Source organism: Cricetulus griseus, chromosome 5, assembly GCF_003668045.3.
Source record: "Cricetulus griseus strain 17A/GY chromosome 5, alternate assembly CriGri-PICRH-1.0, whole genome shotgun sequence".
NCBI classification, from domain to species: Eukaryota; Metazoa; Chordata; class Mammalia; order Rodentia; family Cricetidae; genus Cricetulus; species Cricetulus griseus.
Genome location: NC_048598.1, coordinates 95,306,030 through 95,326,612, shown reverse-complemented (window position 1 = coordinate 95,326,612; position 20,583 = coordinate 95,306,030). Strand labels below are relative to the sequence as shown.

Below are 20,583 nucleotides of genomic sequence, written 5' to 3'. Positions count from 1 at the left end.
AAGCAATGGTAGAATTCGAGCTGAAGGGAAGGGGTGATGGGTTTGTGTCTATGACCAACTACCTGTAGGTACCTAGTTGTTTCTCCATCTGCCTTCTCATATGAGACTTTCTGAATGAGCTATGCCTTCCCAGGGAAGCAATCAGGACTTCCGAAACCTCCAAGCTAAGTTCCAGGCCTCTCAGCAAGAACCTGGAGAACCATCCAGAAAACCCCCAAAGCCTGAGTTCAACAAACTCCTAAAGAAGTTTCCACAGACTGAATTAAGTGAGCAGCCCAAGAAGGCCTCACAGACTGAGTTTGGGATAGTGTCCTTGAAACCCCTGCAGATGCAGTTTGCAGAACTCCCCAAGAAGCCCTCGCAGTCAGAGGTTCTCAGAAAGTCACCGCAGCCTGAGTTCACTGAGCTACCCAAGAAGTCCCTACAGTCCGAGCTCAAAGATCTCCCAAGAAAGCCTCTACATCTGGAGTTCACTGGTCTCAAAAAGCCCTCACAGACGCAGTTCACAGCTTCCAAGAAGCCTCCAGAGCCCCAATTTGCCAGCCCCCCCAAGGCCCCACAGCCTGAGTTCATTAATCTCCCCAAGATGCTTCCCAAACATGAGTTTGGTGAGCTCACCAAGAAGTCTCCACCGCTTGAGGCACCTCAGGAGCCTATTGTACCTGCCCAGAAGCCCCGGAAGCCTGAGTTCAGCAATCCTGCCAAGCCCCCAGTAGAGCTCAAACCTATCACAGTCCCCAAAAAGTTCTGGCAGCAAGAGTCCAGTGAGGCCCCTCTGAAGCCCTTGCCACCTGAGTCCAGTACTTTTCCCAAAAAGTCACTGCAGCCTCAGGCTGCTGGTTTCTCTAGGAAGTCCCTGACACAGTCAGAACCCAGTGAAATTCCTCAGACATCCCTCTCCAAGCCTGGGTCCAGTGAGTTTTACCCTCGCTCCCCACAGCCTGATGTCAGCAACTTTCCCAAGAAGTCCCTGCAGTCTGAATTCAGTGATAAGATTCCATATCCTCAGGCCATTGGTTGCCCAAAGTCTCCACAGCAGTCCATGTCCTATGAGGTCCCCCAGACACCACCTTGGAAGCCTGAGTCATGTAACCCCCCATCTCACTCCCCGAAGCCAGACTTCCATGTATTTCCCAAGAAGCATCCACAGCTCCAGGTAAGTGACCTTACCAGGACATCTTCGGAGCCCGAAGTCCACAGAGTTCCCAAGAAGCCTCAGCAGCCAGACCTCCAAGCCCTCTCTAAGAAGCCCTCGCAGCCAGAACTGGGTCATCTCCCTAGAACATCCTCGGAGCCTGAGTTCGGCTTGCTCCCCAGGAAGTCTCTGCAGCCTGACTTTGCCAAGGCTCTGCCCAGAAAGCCCAAGCTTCCAGGTTCAGTATCCGAGTGCTCCCTGCCCTCTGCCTTTGCCAGCTCCAGCCCCCAGTTCTCCCTCAGCCCTGGGTATGGAGTCCCTGGGACACCCGGCTGGAGATCAGAAGACTTCCAAATTCGGCACCCGCCCCGGAGGCGACCTCTGCCTTCAGTCAGCAGCTTGGGATCCCCCCCAGCCAAGCCCCCATTACCACCCGTCCCCATCAATATCCAAAGCTTCCGGAGAGCCTCAGCAACAGCTACAGGTGAGTTAGGGTAAGTGGTTCAGGCAGAGGAGGGTAAAATATCTGGGCAAAGCCACTTCCCTCCCATGTTCTCTCCTCCACAGCTGTACTGAAGAGCGGCTCTTCTGGGACCCACTTCCCAGCCCAACAACTTCAACATATCTCACAGTGAGTGTGGGGAGAAAGGGGCCAGGCATGGGTGCAAGGCTAAAGGAGGCCCTCATCTCAGGTATCCCTGCAGGAACCCGGACGAGATCTATGAGCTCTATGATGCTGTGGAGGCCACAGGTGACTCTAGTCTCAGCCCCAGAGGCAGAGGTTTATAAATGGTCTAGGTGGTTGGCTTGGGCACCCATTCAATATTAGTTGCAAAGGCATTCTCTCAAGATCCAGGTTTAAGACAACAAAGTGACCCAGACCAGACTGGATCCAGGTGGGCCAGATAGTGAGAAAGGGGAAGCCCAGACACCCAACCAGCCAGGCTGACAATAGGCATAAGTATTGTTAAGTGAGGTGACAAAAGGCCTGGACAGCAATAGAAGGACTGTCCTTCTGCTTTGCAGAAATCAAAAAGGGCAAACCAGACTAGGTGGCATATCAAGCAGGGAACGAGTCAGATTGTGGCATGGCATCAGGTTCCAAAGCTGGGCAAGGTTAATTATAATACTGTAACTCTAGCATTTGGGAGGCAGGATCATCAGCTTTGGCTACTCAGCAATCAAGACCGGCCTGGACCACATGAGACCTTGCAAACAAAACCAAAGCAACCCCCACCCACCAGGTTCCTTTCAGCCCATCCCACGAAGATGTCCCAAGAAGATGTACGCCTGGAATCAGGAGAGAGGTGTGGGCTGGAGGCAGTGCAGCAGAAGGTTCTTTTCCTGTCTTCTAAGTCAATTTCCTGAGGGGCTCCAGGACTGGTGTCTCCATAACAACATGAAAGAGCTTTGATGATTCTGCAGCGGCAGCCAAGACAGTTACCCCATTACCAACAAGGAAGTTTAAGGATCTGAGACTGGGCCCAGCCAGTCTAGAGCTGTGGTGATTCCAACTGAGCCCTTCCTCTCCTAGCTATTCCCTGTCTTACTAGGGTTCCTAGGAGGGACTTTTAGCTTTGGGATATGCTTGCTCCCAGCTGGAGGTCCTGGTACAAAGCTAGATGCCTTCAAATTCTCCAACCTTTGCTCCTTTCTGGGCCTTTTGTTTGCTTCTCCTGGTCTATTCCAAGAGGGCCCCTAGTGCTTCTGTTGAAGGGATGCTCTATGGTTTGGGGAGTGGGGGGTTGTAAGCTTTGCTGAGAGGCTGGTCAGAGCTCTGGCCAGTTGCTAGGGTTAGAACCTTTAGAATTTAATAGACCATTTCCCACCACCCCCATACACTGCTTCAGTAACCACCTCTCTATCTTTACCCACAATTCTTCAAGCATGATCAAATACCAGACCCATCTGAGTTTCTCCTTTCAGTGCAATGGGTGAGCCTTCCTGTGGGCATAGCCTCTCAAAAGGCTGCTTTGTGCATTTCTGAGTCATCTTTCTAGTACAGTACTAGAGTGGCCTGGGACCACCAGCTCCTCCCTCTTATCCTTGGGCTCCTTTGGAACATGGCAGCTCCCCTACATCTTTTTTCAGCTGGGAACTCACCTGGAGGGTGGGGTCCAGTCTTTCCAGGATTGTGTGTAGACCAACATGAAAGAAAGATTATCATTGGCCTGTTCAGAACAAGCTGCAGGATGATCTCAGAACCACAGGGCTCAGTACTGTCACCAGTCAAGTTTGCTTCCAGCTGTGACAGCACTCAAGGCTGAGGCAAATCATGAGAAAAGCAGGTGCAGTGCAAGTTCTGGGTAGGACCCAGATCTCTGCCTAGAGAGCAGAGACCAGATAGAGTATGACAGGCACCCCTCTGTGGGCTGCTCATCAGAAAGGACAGTTGGTCCAAAGTGACATTTGAGTCATTAACAAAATGGGGCTTCTGATTCAGGCCCTCACTAACCTGCATCTTTAAGAGGCTGTCACCCTCAGCAACAGTTGGAAGCCTGGCCTACTGCTAGGAAGTGGTACAAGTCAACCTGCTGAGAAACCATACCAGTCAGTCTTGGCAGCTGAAGGTTCAGGCTAAGAAACCCTACATGGCCAGGTGGTGATGGTACGACTTTAATCCCAGCACTGTGGAGGCAGAGGCAGGTGGATCTGAGTTCAGTGCCAGCCTGGTCTATAGAGTGAATTCCAGGACAGTCAGGGCTTCATGGAAAAACCCTTCTTCAAAAAACCAACCAACCAAAGAACCCCACCCTGGTTGCTCCTCTTTAGAGGCAAGCTCTGGATGCTATAAGGGAATGCTTGCTTTTAGCTCTGAATCCCAAGTCTTACTACAACTCCCAACATATTCTGGGAGGCAAGCAAAATGGTTCCCAAAGTCTACAGCTTGTGGGCTGGTCATAGTGACCACAGCTTTAACCCTAACACTCAGGGATAGATAGATCTGAGTTTCAGGCCAGCCTGGTCTATACAATGAGACCAAAAACCAAGGCCTACAAATCCATCCCATCTTTACAATTTCACTAGCTGGGTAGCCTTGTACAGTTGACCAACTTCCCATCCTGTACTTTCCTCACCGAAATGAACCTTATTCACAAGAACTGATGAACCCTGAGAGAAAGGTATAGGAGAAAAGTGGTTGAGATTCAGGGAAGGTCCAAGTACCTACAGAGCAGGTTCACCCATCAAGCCTTTGTCCTGACTCTGTCCAATGTCCTCAGATGAAGTGCAGTCTACCCAGCGAACTACCAGATTGCCTCTGCAGGACACAGAGCTCAGGTACATGGGGCACTTGGGGTGTTATGGTGCTGGGCTGAGCTCTGGGACTCTGATAGAGGACACTTCTTACTCATAAATAATACCCCAATGTCTGGGTCTTCCAGGAAGAATGCCAGTCAGCCCCAGCAGCCACTACCCACAGACCCCAAGCTGCTGAAACAGATCAGGAAGGCAGAGAAAGCTGAGAGAGAGTTTAGAAAGAAGTTCAAGGTGAGAACATGGAACAAAGAATGCTGGGAGATACTGGTACCCAGGCACCCCGGACTTCCACCCTGAGGAAGGAACCAAGGTAACAGCAGAAATACAAAGTCTTAACATGATGTTCCCCAAGTTTGAAGGCGAGATCGTGATTCACACAAAGATGATGATTGACCCCAATGCCAAGACCCGGCGTGGGGGTGGCAAGCACCTGGGCATCCGACGTGGCGAAATCCTGGAGGTGATTGAGTTTACTAACAAGGATGAGATGCTGTGCCGGGACCCCAAGGGCAAGTGTAAGTGTGTTTGGCCCACATCTAGGGAAAGGAGTGAGGTGTTCTAGGGTTGAGAATCTACTCTATCTACTCTCCCCTGCAGATGGCTATGTACCCAGAACTGCACTGTTACCGTTGTAAGTGTTGGTCCTGCCTGGGTGGTATGGGGAACACCAGGGTTGACCCATACTGACTATACTGTGCTCTCTGCCAGGGAAACGGAAGTATATGATGACGTCAGCTTCTTGGGTATGTACAGTGACTCCCATGAAGATGCTTGTTATGCTATGTTATGTAGGGATCACTTGAATTCATCCTCCTTTGCAGATCCTCTGGACACCTAACCATTTCCTCAGGGACAGTAAGGCAGACAAAGAGGTGGATTCCAGGACCACCACACTGTTCTCTCAGGAGCCCTGGATCCCAGCCTGGCAAACATACGCCCAAGTGCACTTGCTCACATAAAACCCCTTTTTAAAACATCCTTGCTTCTTGTCTTTTCCTCTCTTTCCTGGCACACACAATAGAACACAGGCACATGCTAGGTACCAAAGTAAAGAGATAGGAAAATCAGTTGCTTGCTCAATAGGAAAGGAGCTACTAAGGATGCACCCACACACACCCTGGATGATCAGGAACTGCATCCCAAAACTCCTTGTAGGCTGCAAGGATTTGTATTGCCAAGTGAGTCTATGACAGCCCTTCATTGGTAGGGTTCCTGCCCAACAGGACATCAGTATGAAGCATGTCCCATACAGTGATATTCTCAGGGGGCTTAAACAAAGAAAAGCCACATGAAGTGAGCTTTGCTCAGTGTCTGGGACTCACAGAATATAGCCACAGGATGACTTTCAGGATTGCTATTAGCACTCTTGGGAAAAATGAAGATTTAGGATCTGTACTATAGTGTTTCTACTATAACCAGGGTCTGCTCTCCAAACACTGGGGCTCACAGACAAGCAACAATAGGGTGAGATCCCTGGAGGTCACAGCTCTGAGGAAGGAAGAATTACAAGCTTCCCCAGCTCCACAGACCTCAGATGGCCACCTCTACAACATACGCAAAAAAAGCAAGCAACTTTCAGCAACTGGTATTTATTATCAAAGTCATATTCGATGTCAACAAGATGCCACAACTACAAAAAAAATTGCGCACATTGCAATCTCAATGCAAACAATCAAATGGAACCCCACTCATTAAAAAATTAATTCAAATTACCCCAAAAAGCAACTGAATTTTTTAAACATCTTTATACATCCAGCCAACAAATTAAAATGGTTAACAAGAAAAAATACAAATTCAGAGGTCTGGTATTGATGTTTAAAAAAGGCAACTGCTTAAGCATTTCTATCGATTCGAACATCAATCTCTCGGCCACTCAGCTTCATGCCATTCATCATCCGGCAGGCTCTCTCAGCCACCTCTGGAGACTCAAATTTAACCACACCGCACCCCTTGGACTTTCCGTTCTCCATCTTGATGTCGGCGTACAGCACGTGGCCTGGCACAGGGAGGGAAGAAGAGACCACACGCATCAGGCAAACCCAGAGCTCAGCCTCAGCCTGGGCTCCACTCAGTCCAGATCACCTGTTGGATTTCGGTGACAGAGTCAAAAAGGAGAGAGGCCCTTGCATATGAAGTGAATGCTCAGAACACCACGTATGGCGCCAGCAACTACAGCCCCCCCCCACTATATTGCCATTGTTCTCCAAGCAGGACAACAGCCTGACCTGCTGTCAAGAACCTGCCAAGCAGCTTCAAGAGTTTGCCTTTATGCTCCAGCAAGTGACACAGAGAGGGGACTATGTGGAGTCAACTTTAGATTAGAATTCTAGAGGCTTGATTGTTGAATACCACAATCTGGTCACAAGGTCACTGCCAATATGATACTTCTATACTGCCCCAATGTAAGCCAGGTATACTTAGTGAGCAGCTTACATATATCCCATTCATAGACCTATTAAGCACCCACGTTATTAAGTACCCAGGTATGTGTCAAGTACAAAAGAAATGGGTCTATAATAGAGTGAGAGCCAAAGACACATTAGTGGTGTCAGGTCCCATAATTCTGTGCTACTAATGGCTTGGGGAGAGATGACACTCCAGTGGCTTCTGGTGATAAAATTCTGAAAGATATTAAGTAGCAATTCATCAGAATAAACATTCCTGCCAGAGCAGGACGCAATGGTACACATCTGCAACCCAGCACTTGGGAGGCTAAAGCAAGATTTCAAGTTTTAGGCCAGACTGGAGCTACATGGCAAGACCCAGGCTCAAAAGAAGGGAATGACAAGACAGAACCAAAGGAGGGACAACAGACAGGAGAATGGAAAGATGGCTCACCTGTAATCCCAGCCCTTGGGAGGTGAAGATAGGAAATCAAGAGTTCAGTGTCACTGAGGATATAGCTCAGTGGATACAGTGCTTGCCCAGCATACACAAAACCCTGGGTTTGAGCCCAGCACTTTACAAACCAGGCATGGTAGCACACCTCTGTAATCCCAGCATTCAGGAGTTAGAAAAAGGACTAAAAGTTCAAGGTTATTTTCAGTTATATAATAGTGAGTTTAAGGGCCAGTCTGAGACCCCATCTCAAAAAAAAAGAAAAAAAGAAAAAAAGAAAAAAGAAAATCCAACAAACAAACCACCACCCACAACAAAAAAATCCCTAAGAGTTCAAGATAATCCTTGGCTATACAATGAATGTGCAGCAAAATGGAGCTAGCTGGATCTTATCTCAAAAAGAAAAAGAGAAGGGAAAGGGGAAGGTAATTTGGCAGGAAAGCAGAGAATGTCACAGGTTCAAGGGCAGTAGGGAGATGGAACCAAGTTTCCAGAAGCTTTTGAGTTTGCATTTTCACATAGGTGGGGAGAGTGGCATGTTCTAATATGAGTTTTTGGAATATCTAGTTACAATAGTGACTGGTGTGAAATTTGCAATGGAGAGAATCAAAGAACCAGGCAAGAAGATGGGTTTTCACTCTACAGCTTGCCTCAAAGAACCAGGGGAAAGCACCAAAAACACTAAAATGTGAGCCATTTCTGAATGACGAAACAGGTGTTTTGATCGAGCAGCCACCCAGATTTTGGTGAAATGGTAGCAGGTGACAACTGCATCTCGGTCACCAAGGAAGCTTTCCAGAAAGGCTGCCTAGTGTGCCTATGAATCCACAATCAGTGATTTTCACCCCACTATGTGTGCCCAGACCTACAACTGCTGAGCATATGAGTGCTCTGGGAAACCAAACCAGGTATGGGCTTCATGTGGAAAAGCAACTTGTCTCATTTATTTCTTTTGTTTTTGCCTCTTATTTAGGAAGGTGGCTTTGCTAACTCTTATGTAAAGAGACGACAACATTGTCTCCTCTCAGAAACACTTCAGAAAACAGGAACGGTGGCATTTGCCTGGCGTTCCAAAACATGGAAGGTAGCAAAAGAATCATGAACTCAAATCCAGCTTAGGTTATAACAGAGACAGAGAGACTGTCTCAAAAAACTAAAAAAGAACAGCAAGGATGAAAGCAGCACATAGCACGACACATACCTGGACACCCAACACCTGCCTGAGTACCTGCAGAGGCAGAACAATGGCAAGGCCCATCGGTGCTCTAGAGCCCATGGACAGTGGTTAAGGCTAGGAAAGAAGCTTCACTGCTCTAACTCAACAGCGTCATCAACAAGCCACGACACAGGAATGTACACAGAGAGCCTTTCTCAGACACTTACCACATTCGTTGAATTTGTCCTTTAGCATCTTCCATGTAAAATCAAATGGGAGCTGAGGAAAAAAGAGGAAGACTGATCTGTGATGCAACCAAGTCTCAATGTAAAGACATCACAATAGATACAAGAATATGACTTGAAGGCTTTCTTGGGCTGAGCGTGTAGCTTAGATGTAGGGTGATTTGCCCAGTATGTGTACAGCCCTAGATTTAATCCCTAGTAGTCTCCACAAATCCAAAAAGACTCTACTTCTCATCAGAGACAGGCTGCCCTCTTTATGACAATCAGGGACAAAATAAGTCTCTAGCTTTTGGGGATGTCTTAAGAGCTGAGTGGGCAACCCACAATTCTGTGATGAAATGTAATTCTATCACAACCATCTTTCTCTGAATCACTGTGCCAAGACAGAAGTGGTCCTCAAGCCAAGGGAATCAGAAACCACAGACATCCATAGCTCAGTCTACTCTATTGCCCTGCACATCACAGGCAAATGGCAGACTACTGTATTTTTGTTTCTTTGTATTTGAGACAAGGTCTCACTTGGTAGCTCTTGTTAGCATGGATCTCACCTACCCTTTACTTCCAGAGTGCAGGGATTAAAGGAATGGGCCACCATGCCTAGGCCTGGGACTATTTCTTCCTGTAAACCTTCAACCTTCATCCCAGTTTTGGGGATGGGCATATTGTACTCCCCATGCTGCCCAGCTCTCCCTTCTGCAGACTTCCCTCTGGTCTATATCACTCAGTTCACTGACTCCCCACTACCGAATTCACAACAATGCTGATGAGCTTCCGAAGAACCACTTACATTTCTCACAAATATCTGGCAGGCCTTCCTGGCTACTCCAGGTGCATGGCCTCCAGCTCCGCCAAAGGAACCTGCGAAGCTTCCTCCAAAGTTGCCCCGCTCCATCTCAATGGCTCTGTCAAAGCTAGCACCTCCAGCGCTACCCATGGCCAGGCCCATTCGCTCAATGCCAGCGCCCAATGCTGGGCCCATGGCCGGGCCCATACGCTCCAGACTGTTGGCGCCCATTCGCTCCAGGCCCATGCGCTCCAGACTGTTGGCTCCCATGCGCTCCAGGCCCATGCGCTCCAGGTTGTTGGCGCCCATGCGCTCCAGGCCAGTGGCCATACGATCCATCACAGGGCCCATGCGCTCCAGGCCGGCCCCCATGCCTGTGGGCACCATGCGATCCATGCTCAGGCCCATACGCTCAATGGCAGGGCCCATACGCTCTACACCAGAGCCCATGCGCTCAATGGTTTGGCCCACTCGGTCAATGGGCGCGGCCATGCGCTCCAGGCCGAAGCCCATGCCGGCACCCATGCGCTCCACGCCAGAGCCAATGCGCTCCATGGTCTGGCCCATGCGCTCAATACTGGAGGCCATGTGGTCAAGACCTATTGGGCCCATGCGGTCGATGCCAGAGCCCATGCGCTCTACTGAGCCCATGCGGTCCATGACCAGGCCCATACGCTCAATCTCAGAGCCCACTCGATCCATGCCATGGCCTAGGCCTGCGCCCATGCGCTCCATGCCAGCACCGCCAATGCGGTCAATGCCAGGGCCCATCCTCTCGATCCCTGGGACACTGCCTCCAGCTCCACCTGAAACAGGAATAAAAAGCACAAGTGGAAGTCAGGGACTTGTGTAGGTATTAATATAGCAATGCATGCCTGGCTGAATCAGATTCCAAGTTCAACCACAAATCAGGAAGTCATGCTTAAAGAAATGTACTATTAAGAAAACTCAACAAGGCGGGGCGTTGGTGGCGCACGCCTTTAATCCCAGAACTCGGGAGGCAGAGGCAGGCGGATCTCTGTGAGTTCAAGGCCAGCCTGGTCTACAGAGTGAGTGCCAGGATAGGCTCCAAAAGCTACATAGAGAACTGTCTCAAAAAAAAAAAACAAAAGAAAAAGAAAATGCAACTCTAGCAACAAGATCTCCACAATCATTCTTTCCACTACATCACACAGGTAAAAATTTTACAATAAAACTTAAGGAATAAAAATTCACCTTCACTGGGTGATGGTAGTGCACGCCTTTAACAGCAGCACTTGGGAGGCAAAGGCACACAGATCTCTGCGACCTTTGAGGCCAACCTGGTCTACAAACTGAGTTCCAGGACAGCCAGGGATACATCAAAGAAAACCCTCTCTCAAAACCAAAAACCAAAAAAACCCCACCCATCAAAACCCCAAAAACTTCACCTCCATGTTGGTACCTATGAGTCACACATCAATTCCTGAAAACTTTGTAGTTTCCTCATCAGTAGACATTGAGAACTGATCTCAAAGAAGCACGGAAAACTTCATACTCAGTAACTCAGGGTAACTGGTAAGAGTTACATGGAGACAATTCAAAGTCACTTACAACCTTTATCCTATCTCAACTGGATGCCCTGCTGACAGGCAGTCTGGCTGCATTTCCTTAGCACTTCCAGGGCACAAAAGTGATTACACATCCATGTAAGCAGAAGATAAAAAAAAAATCAAAAGGTCTATATAGATCCTCAGGGTATACATGTATACAAACTGGCCATTTTCCTTCTGTGAGGGAAACTGACAGCTTGAGTATATTTATTTCACTGGCTTTGGAAGAAAGATGCTGACTACATGGCAGGGTCAATTCTCAAAGAGGCTAAGGGTCAGTGACAAGTGCACAATGACCCTCATCCATGGTGCTTGCAACCCTGGACAGGGGCAGTCTGGCTCAATCACCAAGGCCATGACTCACCACTTCAATGCAGAGCTCAAAACTGAAGTTGCACAGTGCCCATCTCTCAATACAGCAGTCTAGCCCATGGCTAGCCTACTACTGACTGACCCAAGGTACACATTCAACATGAGAACAATCAGCAATTTTTATAATAGTATGTAACTAGCCAAAGTTGTATGACCCGGCACAAGTCAATTCACCTCTCTCTGCCCACTTCTGTGGTTGAAATGCAGCATACTGGTTGACAATAAACAAGCATAACTTTAAGAATGTTAGTTTCAGAACAGAAATTGCTCAGAAAGTAACTTCTTCCCATTTGTAAGAGGTTCTGGCTTAACAGTGTAACAATGATGCTGGCAGCCCCATGCCAACAGCAACAGAACCAAGAGAGAGCTTAGCAAAGCCCCACAGAAATGCCTGGCAAGTGGGCTGCCAAAGGAAGGCCAAATGTGAAGGCTGAAGGAAAAAGAACTGGGGTTTAAAAGGTACAGTTAGGGCTGGAGAGCTGGCACAGAGTTCATTCAGTTCCCAGCTTCCACATCACACAGCTCAAAGCTACCTACACTGTGTATGTCCTATGTGAGTCTTGCCAACTACCTGCCTATATGCTGGAACTTCCTGGTTTGGGCCAAAGTTTCACAGAAATTCGGAAAAAAGCAAAAAAACAAAACAAAAAACAAACAAACAAACAAAAAAAAACTGAAGACGTTTCAGCCAGCATTGACATTAAAAATACTAATTAATTCTTAGTTCCAGCTCCCAAGGGATCTTCTGCCTCTGGTGTCGCACATTTCTATCTACACGCACACACGCACGCACACACGTGCATCCATTCTCTCTCAAAAATCCTTTTTTTTAAACAGTACATTTAATTCTAAGTGCTCATAAAACGATCATGGAAGAATATATACCATGTTTGCAGTACTCATCAATGGACACTGGGCCTATAGATATCCATTCCTGGAGTCTTTCTAATGAACACATACACTATTTCAAAAGCATTTGTCATGTATTTGGTGCACTTTTCAGTTTTAGGAATTTTTACAACCCATCTGAGATGGTACCTATTATTCCCTTTCCCCATTTTACAGGTGAGTACTACAAACAGGTGAAGTCATTTGCCACAAGCCACACAAAGGCAATGACTGTTCCCACCCTAGGTAGCCTGTGCCACAGCCCATGCTTGTCACACTACTGTTGAATCTCCATTAAATGCCTGTTATAATAACAACAGCGAAACACAGAACATCAAACTAAGTGATTCCTACCTCCTCCCTGCTTTGCAATGATCTCTCCTCTCTTCAGTGCATTACTTAGGATTTCTAAGAAAATTAGGAAGAAAAAATAATTAGCCAAATTTCTCTGTAACAAAAACCTTCTCATTATGTTTTTGAAGCACAACAGTTTGCTTTTATTTTTGAAAGAAAAGGGAAGAGGTTTGAGAAACATACACATAAACAAAGTCATTTTACAGAAAACATGTAAGCCACAGTACTAGGACTCCTTACAGCTTCAGAGTCAGGCCTGTAATTTTATCCAGCAGAGAGGAATGGTGCACATTAACAAACAGGAGAAGAGAGCCCTTTGCTCAGGAGCAATTTTCTAAAGGTGTGCTGGACACTTAGTATTGAGGCTTCCACAGCAGGCAGGAAACCAAGGCCTTTCCATGTCTCCCACTCAGAAGCCTGAGGCATACACAGACTTCACCCTTCTCTGTACCACAAAACAAATTAAAGCTACAGCTGTACAGAGCCAGGAGGTAAGGACCATCAGCATGCAATGAGCAAGCAGGATATGATGTTGACAAAGACACTGGAGAATTATATCCCTGCCCCACTGAGAAAACACTGTTGCTTGCTAGCCAATGGTTTATCCAAGCCTCCTTAAAATTTGCTGTTGCTATCATTAACATCCTAAATTAGAAATTAAAAGTTTCAGCTCTGTCATGTGAGAACACAGCAATGAGCATAAAACAGTTTCTTAACCATTACAGGACTTCCCAGCTGTCACACTGTTTGCAAATGAGACACAGAGAAATCTTTATACAATGACATACAGAAGTACATTTGTTTTCCTGGCCATCTTTTAGGATCACATGCCAATGTCAGGACACTGGGCATGTGGCCATAGCAGTTTAAGAGCACCCTTACCAATGGCAGGCACCTAACAGTCCAGAAGGAACTCTACCCATACAACCTCTGCCACTCCTGAAAGCCACTGTCACTAGAGACTCTGCAATCTCCTTTTAGTTGGCAAACACCTACTACTGTGTGGTGTTTATAAGAGAGCACAGTTTAGGAAGTTGCCGGGTCGTCTTTACAGGATGCGTGACAGCATGGACAGTATTTGCTAGTTATTGTAAGTTATTTGTGTGTACTGATTGCTGATGGAGAAGTAGAATGATTATCCTCCTAGACAGGTGGGAAAAAAACTACTGCATGCAGGTTGTGGATGCCTAATTGGCTGCCTACATCAGCACAGACCCAGAAAGTTTTGAGAAGGTGTCTGAGCTAAGGATCCAGCTCCACAAGGCCTGGCAAGACAGAAGAGCATTCCTATACTTCTTTTGGCAACAAAAAGTGAACTTAGTGTGGTACCATGAAGTGTCTGTGTCAGTCAAAACAGAAAGTCTATAATTCTGTATTATACAAGGGCATTATGCACTGTTTTGCTCTTTTACTCTTTGGCCTTTTTTTTGAGGAGCCCCCCACCCAGCTCCCAAATAAATCACACATGGAGGCTCATTATTAGTTTATAAATGCCTGGCCTTAGCTTGGCTCATTGCTAGCCAGCTTGTCTTATGTTAAATTATCTTGTCTACCTTTTGCCTATGGGCTACTTTCTCTACTTCTGCTTATCTCACTTTACTTCTTTCTTCATGGCTTGCTGTGTAGATGGGTAGCTGGCCCCAGATGTCCTCCTCTCCTTGTTCTCTTGCTGCTTCTATCTTCCTCGTTTCTCCTTCTATTTATATTCTCTGCCTGCCAGACCCACCTATCACATTCGAGGTTCAGCTCTTTATTAGACCTTTATTAGGTGTTTTAGATAGGCCAAGAATCACAACTTCACAGAGTTAAACAAATGTAACATACACAAAAGTCACACACCTTAAAATAATATTCCTCACAGAGGCTTGCCTACCAGAAAAGGCAGGAGAGCACCCCCAGGAAAGCTGGATGCTTCTATGTCAACATCAACTAGGAGAACATGGCCTTCAAAACTGAAGTCAAGATTCTGCCATGGCTTCTGTGTATTCTAAGCACTCTGTGTCTCCCAGATGAAGATTGTTACAAGTCTTTGTGATGAATAATCTATATAACATTGAATATTTAAGTATTGCTATTAGACATGGTTTCCCTCGTTGCAACTGGAAGCCAACACTAATGGGCAACAAGATGCACAGGAAATGGAAGATCTTTATTGAGGGTCAGTATTTATCTGCAAACATTCAACCCTGCTACACAAACACCCCAGACTCATTTCAGGACATGTCTGGGGTTCACAGCAAAATACTGAAGCTTACTAAGAATGCCTGCAACAGGAGTATCTATCTCATCACTGAAGTTTTGGTCATTGTCCTTCTATGTGCACTTGAGGTTGCCAGCTCAAAAGGAAATCTAGGAATGGTCAGACTTAATTAGAAGGAAGAGTTCTTTCTAGGTTCCGTGGAGCTACTAATATAGAAGTGGGTCACCATCCTAATCATGATTATTATTGACAAGAACCGATGGAACTTCTTGGAAACTAAAGTTTACTGATAGTTTTTGTTTAAACAGCAGAGATCTGTAGACTCAGAAACTGGTATGTGGCTGGGCAGTGGTGGCACATGTCTTTGGTCTCACCAGGAAGGTAGACTGTAAATTTGAGTCCAGCCTAGTCTACAGAGCAAATTCCAAACCCCATCTCAAAAATTAAAAAGAAATTTTAAATTAAAACATTGCCAAAAGGCTACATATTTATATAGCTCAAAAGCTCCTAGTCTTTTGGGTTGGTTCTTGTATTCCATAGCTGCATTCTATTTATTATTTTGTAAAATAACCATTTTCAACATTTGATAAAGCATATCTATGAAAATAGATAAGGAGAAAAATATCTACTTTATTACCCTTTCTGTATTTTTCAAGATAGGCAAGTTTAACCTGTATTTTATATATTAAAGAAAATTTTTTTACATTTTCCTTCAATCTTTTGAAGTGTGGGAAAATGTACTAACCTTTTTTTTAAAAGATTTATTTATTTTTATTTTATATGCTTTTGTGTTTTGCCTGCCTGCATATATATGTGAGAGTGTTAGATCCCCTGGAACTGGAGTTATAGACAGTTGTGAGCTGCCATGTAGGTGCTGGGAATTGAACTTAGGTCCTTTGGAAGAGCAGACAGTGCTCTTAACTGCTGAGCCATCTCTCCAGCCCCTGTACTAACTTTTCTATTCCTCAAGTATACTAGCCTAAAAGCACATCTTGTACTATTACCCCCACAATCACAAATGAAAGGCTACCCCATAGCTATTTATTGTATTCCAAACACCTGGAAGGAAAGCTGGATAATGCAGGTAGACAAGGTGGTTCCTGTCTGCCGGAAAGTACCCAGTTCATTCTTCTATGATACCCAAGATCCTAATACATCAACCCATCCCTATGAGAGCTTTACATCACTAAACCACCTATTAAAAAAGTTGAAATAGCCAAACTCTTTCTACAGACATTCACAGACCTCCCTAAGTGGGTGCCCCACTGACCCTGTTTCCTATGCCTTCTCTCTTCCCAACCACTGTACCTAACTGCCCTGTCTGCTGACACACCAGCTGCCTGCACCAAATCTCTAGGCCTCTAGATGTCAGCTTCAATTGTTCCGTTGCCCTGTCTCCCTACACTGTTGCTTTGAGCACAGCTTATCTTCTGGCTGTCCACAACAATCTTTTGTAGGTCTTAGCATAAATACATAATGTGCTGTTGATATAGCTGCCAAGGGTCTGGAAACAATACTCGTACACACTTCCTTATTAGACTACTCTTCTCCTGGCCATTTATAGCTATCGTCTCTTCAAGTACATCCTATCCCAAGGTTAAGGGCCATAGACCCATTTTTGAAGCGTCAAGTATAGCTGCTTGCACAAAGAAGTGCAAAGATGTACTTACTGCTGTGATGAGAGGGGGACTCTGTGCAGGTTAAAGAGATAAAACAAACAAAAAGCCATTACTCTGAAAATCAACTTAACTATTTTATTTGGTATAGATTGTTCTACTTCTTTCTGTTTGATATAAGTAGTAGCAGGGAATTTGAAAAACTAAATAGTATTATCAGAAAGAAGATGCCACAGTAGCAGGGGTAGCAAGGCCTGCAGGTAAGGTTTCTGTCTAGGTCAGGACAGCACAAACTTTCTGTTGCCATGTGAAGTAACCTCACAGACCACAGGAAAGACTGACACCCTTGTAACATCACATAGGTGAGAGGAAGAGTAACAGAATGGCAATGATGGAAGCATAGCATCATGTTATTTTCTTTTGGCTACAGACATGACACCAAGACAGTGTTTTAAAATATATCTTTAATATACGACTATTCTAGTCATAGAAACAAATCTAGTTGTGGCAATAGGAAATGCAATCATCCTAGTCAGATACAGAAATGAACTCACTCCTCCAAATTTTAAAGTTTTAAGAACTGAAATTAAGAGCTGGGCAGTGGTGGCGCACACCTTTAATACCAGCACTCGGGAGGCAGAGGCAGGCGGATCTCAGTGAGTTCGAGACCAGCCTGGTCTACGAGAGCTAGTTCCAGGACAGCCTCCAAAGCCACAGAGAAGCCCTGTCTCAAAAAACAAACAAAAAAATTGAAATTAAGTCAGATGGTCAGAGAAACCACGTTTAGAAAAAGTAAAATTGTTTCTCCTTTTCTAAATGTAGATGACTTTATTATTACTACTTTAATTCTTTATTTATTAGCAAACCAAACAGATTTCCTTATGCCATTTTTATACCTTCTAGGTTTTGCTTGACCTCTCCTCCCTCAACTCTCCCTCCCTAGGATGCTAGAATCCTTTTACTTTCATGTATCACATGTACTGCTCTCCCTTAAAGGCTTTTTCTTCCACTCTCTATAGTCCCCCACACCCACACAGATATATATAAAGTCAAAGTTAGTATGTGCCTCTTCACTAGCAACCAAGTTAGGTTACATTTAAGAAAACTATTTATGGGATGAAGAGATAGATGGCTCTGTGGTTAAGATCACTGGCTGTTTTTCCATAGGACCATGGGTTCAATTCCCAGCACCCACAAAGCATCTCATGCTCTATAACACCAGTTCCAAGAGATCTGACACCCCCCCACTTTGGCCTCCTTGGGCACCTGGAATGAAAGTGGTACATACATAATACACGCAAGCACCTATGCACATAAACTAAAATTAAAAAGGAAACCATTTGTTTTGTAATCATGCCTTGAAGAAATACGAAGTTTCCACCCAACAACAGCCACAATACTCGGAAAAGGTTTTGGTCATTCTTGAATTTCCAAAGACACTGTCTGCAAAAAGCCTAAAGACAACCTGTAGAGTTGGGATGTTTAGCTGAATGATGAATTTGAAAATAATCTTCCTAGGACCTTTAAGCATTTTAAGAATACATCTAAGATCAACTGGACACAAAAATTGTCAGAGTTTGCCAGGGAAAAGAATCTATGGTATTGGGACAAGCTGAGCCTCCACAACCTACCTGTATGCCCCAAAGTGGACCCTGCACTTCTTCAAACATGTGGACTCTGACAATGGAACTCAGTTTATTAGGCTCGGCAGCAAATGCCTTTACCATCTTGTCAACCTGTTAGCATTCCACTCTGAGCAAGGTGGAACTATTGTTTGAACCAGCCCAGGTGAGGCCCATAGGTCTCAGTCTTTGTTAGTTTCCAAATGTGTCTAATTTGAATTTGAGGATGGAAGGTAGGAGTCAAGTCTAATGTAGGCCTTAATACACAGCTAAAGGCCTTCATCATCCCATGTGTTAACAGGGTCTTAGAGGCCCAATTTTGCTTATAAAAAGAGAAAATGTATTATGAAATACTATTCATTTAACTTCACAAATATTACCATGACTTTATACAGATTGACCCCCTGGCCTGAGAACCTATATATGTCAACTATCAGCACACGGGACTACAAGGGCTGAGTAATAATTATCAATTGAATCAAACTGCCCACATCTCTTTTTCCAGCCCCCCCCCCAAAAAAAACCATTTTATTTAAACTCAAAGGCTCCAGAGCTTGGTTTGTCTAAATCTCAGAACCTAGATACGATTTGTGGAAGCCTGTTCTTTACTGAATGGACAAAGCAGGAGATAGACCAAATATCTGCATCTAAGAACATATGAGAACACAGACTGTATTTCCCTAGTATAATCTTAATTGCTTGACTATACCTCCTTGTTTACCAAAGCCTTTATTACCACCTCAGCAGAGCTTCAAGGCCCACCCCATCCATTTTCATCTACTCCAAAGGTACAATACATTCCAGTTAGAGCAATAGTCATATTTCCTTCCTAATGACTTATCTTAGCCAACATTTTATCAAGCCAATCTTCTTTCACTTTTTATTGAACATCATGGGTGCAGCAGACATGTCTAAACCAGACTGAAAGCACAAACCTCTGTCCCTGCATCAATGATGATGTAGCTGTCCTACATCTTTTTTTTTCACAACTATCTATCTATATTAGATATCAGAGAAAAGGTAACAAAAACCGGATAACTCTGTTTGTTCTGGAAGCTGGGTGGTATGCTCCTCAAAAACACTCTAAAAGATGCTAGTCTGCCCCATACTACTTGGACACATTACTATAGACCAGCAAAGAAGCATGTAAGCACAAATTCTCAAGGAGTCATTGTATAGTAGCAACAGCTCTCCAGCAAGGAGAAATCAAAGTTCCATTGGTATACAGAGAATTTTCAAAAGCAAAGACATACAGCTTCTTAGTACAGGGTTTGCCACTGTGCTGGAGGCAATTCTAAAAGGCAGGATGGAGGCATGAGGAAGAGGCTAGAGACAGGCTGAATTCACATCATAGCATCACTATTCACTGGCCATGCGACTTTAGGTAAGTTACTCTCTGTGCCCCAGTTTCTGACAAAATGAGGATAACAATATCTACTCACACGATTCTTAGAAGGACTAAACATAGCAACATTGGTTGTTCTTTATTTTTCAAATATATGTACTGGTTAATATATAAGTGTGGTGAGGATATTGGTTGTTTTTTGTTTTTTTGTACCATCACACTGATACCAAGACCTTTTAATGTCTCACATCTTAGTTAATGTGCTGAAGCCATCTAAATCAGACATGTTATTAGTAATTTAAGTCAGATGCTTTCAATCTGAGTATACCAGAATGAATCACTGTGCCCAATATAAGCAGCTGTTGCAAGAATTGGAAATAACTGTGGTGAGATTTCTCTTATCACTGGATGCCTTATGGCTATACTATATTCAAAAAGAATTGGCACACACATGCACCAACACCCAGAACCTACAGAGATCAACAGAGTCAGATTCCATGGAACTGGAATTACAGACAGTTGTGAATCATCATGTGGGTGCTGGGAATTGAACCCAGGTCCACTGAAAAAGCTGTATGTACCCTTAACAGCTGAGCTACCACTCCAGTCCCTGGAAAACACTTTGGAATGTGCAATGCATAACCACTGATGCCTATGTGTTTGAGTACTGTAGCCAGTAAGGAAATTGAAAATTTTAATGCTCAAGTAATGAGCTGATCTGATATGTTGGCTACATTCAAATGAACCAGTTCTAGCCAAGTCTATCATTTCCAGCAGTTTAAAAAGCATGTAAATGGAAAAAAAAACATAAGCAGGACATTACGCACAAGAGGGTTATAGTCTAAAGTACAGCAAGAAGTCCTTGGCTACAAAAGATACAAGCAGAAGGAAATACTATTCTTACCATTTATTCTGCCCATGTTCATCCCAGATCCAAATCGCCCCATGTTTTCCATACCACCACCAAAGGGTCCTTCCATGCCTGTAAGAAGTTATTTTAATGTCAATCAGACAAGACAAGCCTGCCTACCTACCTATCTATCTATCTATCTATCTATCTATCTATCTATCTATCTATCTATCTATCAGGCAAGGAAAAATGTTTTTATGTTTCACTTTTGGCATTTATGTCAAAAACTTACCAAACTTTAAAGCTTATAGGAAGGGAAAAAAAGAAAAGTTGGTTCCCGTTTTTAAAA

The 20,583-nt window shown here is 44.8% G+C and overlaps 2 protein-coding genes across 6 annotated transcripts in view; one reads left to right on the top strand and one right to left on the bottom strand.

Moving 5' to 3' along the window:
• The first annotated feature begins 121 nt into the window (after nucleotides 1-121).
• Nucleotides 122-5,028, top strand: Pram1 (PML-RARA regulated adaptor molecule 1). Its single transcript, XM_035445841.1, has 7 exons — nucleotides 122-1,619; nucleotides 1,703-1,766; nucleotides 1,840-1,916; nucleotides 4,357-4,414; nucleotides 4,519-4,624; nucleotides 4,746-4,908; nucleotides 4,991-5,028. The coding sequence occupies exons 1-7, from the start codon at nucleotides 122-124 to the stop codon at nucleotides 5,026-5,028; spliced, it is 2,004 nt and encodes a 667-aa protein (XP_035301732.1).
• A 938-nt stretch (nucleotides 5,029-5,966) lies between these two features.
• The window catches only part of Hnrnpm (heterogeneous nuclear ribonucleoprotein M), a 40,742-nt gene continuing 26,125 nt past the window's right edge, over nucleotides 5,967-20,583 (bottom strand). For 2 of the 5 annotated variants that reach the window (XM_027418040.2, XM_027418044.2), the window contains 5 exons: nucleotides 20,289-20,366; nucleotides 12,602-12,655; nucleotides 9,420-10,222; nucleotides 8,615-8,666; nucleotides 5,967-6,389 (listed from right to left, as the gene is read on the bottom strand). In XM_027418040.2, coding sequence (XP_027273841.1) covers nucleotides 6,226-6,389; nucleotides 8,615-8,666; nucleotides 9,420-10,222; nucleotides 12,602-12,655; nucleotides 20,289-20,366 — 1,151 coding nt within the window. In that variant the 3' untranslated portion in view covers nucleotides 5,967-6,225. Of the gene's footprint in view, nucleotides 6,476-8,614; nucleotides 8,667-9,419; nucleotides 10,223-12,601; nucleotides 12,656-20,288; nucleotides 20,367-20,583 lie in introns of all 5 variants that reach the window. The other 3 variants (XM_027418042.2, XM_027418043.2, XM_027418041.2) reach the window with 3 other exon arrangements.

Coding starts and splice junctions, on each gene's coding strand:
- Pram1 (XM_035445841.1), top strand. CDS start 122: ATGCCTTCCCAGGGAAGCAATCAGGACTTCCGAAACCTCCAAGCTAAG. Junction 1,917..4,356: donor TCTCAGCCCCAGAGGCAGAG/GTTTATAAATGG, acceptor CAATGTCCTCAG/ATGAAGTGCAGTCTACCCAG. Junction 4,415..4,518: donor CTGCAGGACACAGAGCTCAG/GTACATGGGGCA, acceptor TGGGTCTTCCAG/GAAGAATGCCAGTCAGCCCC.